The 1,557-nt window shown below is 37.7% G+C and overlaps 1 protein-coding gene across 1 annotated transcript in view; it reads left to right on the top strand.

The window, feature by feature from the left end:
• Nucleotides 1–1,557, top strand: part of LOC106868880 (SCO-spondin) — a 19,543-nt gene that overhangs the window by 5,493 nt on the left and 12,493 nt on the right. The window contains exons 5-6 of the mRNA XM_014914329.2: nucleotides 342–509; nucleotides 1,069–1,330. Coding sequence (XP_014769815.1) covers nucleotides 342–509; nucleotides 1,069–1,330 — 430 coding nt within the window. The remainder of the gene's footprint in view (nucleotides 1–341; nucleotides 510–1,068; nucleotides 1,331–1,557) is intronic.

Below are 1,557 nucleotides of genomic sequence, written 5' to 3' on the forward strand. Positions count from 1 at the left end.
TTCGTCATGGCCGGTATGACAATCTTTAACAGACTGTATATATATATATATACAGATATAGGGTAAAATTAATAATTAATAATTTTACCAAGTAGTTTGGTATGTTAAAAGAACCATTATCGGTAAACTTATACAAACATTTTATAATTATAAGCATAATTATAATTACGGTTCAGCAAAATTGCTTCATACATACCGAAATTTAGAAATAGCAGTTGGAAGTATTGCTGTCTGGGAGATATATTATGGTAGTGGAATAGTTCATGTTACGATGTTCATGTTTCTGTTTGTTTCTGCCATAAAACTGATCTTTCTTTCTTTTTGTTTTCACTCCTTTGTAGATGAATGGGTCCCATGGTCACCATGGAGCGGTTGCAGCACTAATGTAGCCTGCATGTCTGGGAAACAAATCAGAGCAAGGGAATGTGTCACTGAGAATGGACAGCTGCCAAGTTCAGGATGTGTCGGAAGTAAATTACAAAGTAAAATATGTGAGAACGACTGCCCAGGTAAATGACACTCATCATCATCATCACCATCATTGTCATCATCATCATCATCATCATAATCTCCGCTTTCCATGCTAGCATGGGTTGGACGATTTGACTGAGGACTGGTGAACCAGAAGGCTACACCAGGCTCCAATCTGATCTGGCAGAGTTTCTACAGCTGGATGCCCTTCCTAACGCCAACCACTCCAAGAGTGTAGTAGGTGCTTTTACGTGCCACCGGCATGAAGGCCAGTCACACGGTACTGGCAACGGCCACGCTCAAAAAGATGTTTTTTACGTGCCACCTGCAGAACCCAGAAAAATGAAAGCAAAGGTGGCTGAGACGGGATTTGAACTTTGAATGCAGAGAACAAATGCTCAAATGATTCTCCCACTCCACTGCTTTTTTAACCTTCCAGAGATGATGAAATAAGTAACAACTGAGTTTAAACAGCATTTGAAGTTATATCACCCCCCCGCCTACTACTCAGTGTAATTTATTACCAAGTGTCTGTAATTTACCACCATGTGTTTGTATTAGTTTGAAAATAAAATACACTTTATCTTTGTTTCTTAGAAACTCCTGAATGTTCCGATGGGAAAGTGTGGACAGAATGTAAAAAGAACAACAGAAACTGTCCTGTCACCTGTGCTGATGTCCGCTTGCCAAACAGTTGTGTGGAGACAGAAGAATGTGAACCAGGCTGTCGTTGCCCAGAAGGACAAGTTGAGTACAACAACGAATGTGTTAACGCTTCCAGTTGTCCATGTTTTGATGAGGATGGAAACATCCGATTGCCAGGATTTGAAGTTCCCACTTCAAATGTGTGTCAGAAATGGTAAGTGAAGAATACAACAATTTTATTGCAAAATCCCTATTGGTGGATTTGATAGATAGAAACTAAAAGAAGCCTGCCATATATATATGTGTGTGTATATATATATGTGTGTGTATATATATATATGTGTGTATATATGTCTGTGTGTATATATATGTGTATATATATGTATACACATATATATATATATATATATATATATATATATATATATACACACACACACA

Source organism: Octopus bimaculoides, chromosome 27 (genome assembly GCF_001194135.2).
Source record: "Octopus bimaculoides isolate UCB-OBI-ISO-001 chromosome 27, ASM119413v2, whole genome shotgun sequence".
Taxonomy (NCBI): Eukaryota; Metazoa; Mollusca; class Cephalopoda; order Octopoda; family Octopodidae; genus Octopus; species Octopus bimaculoides.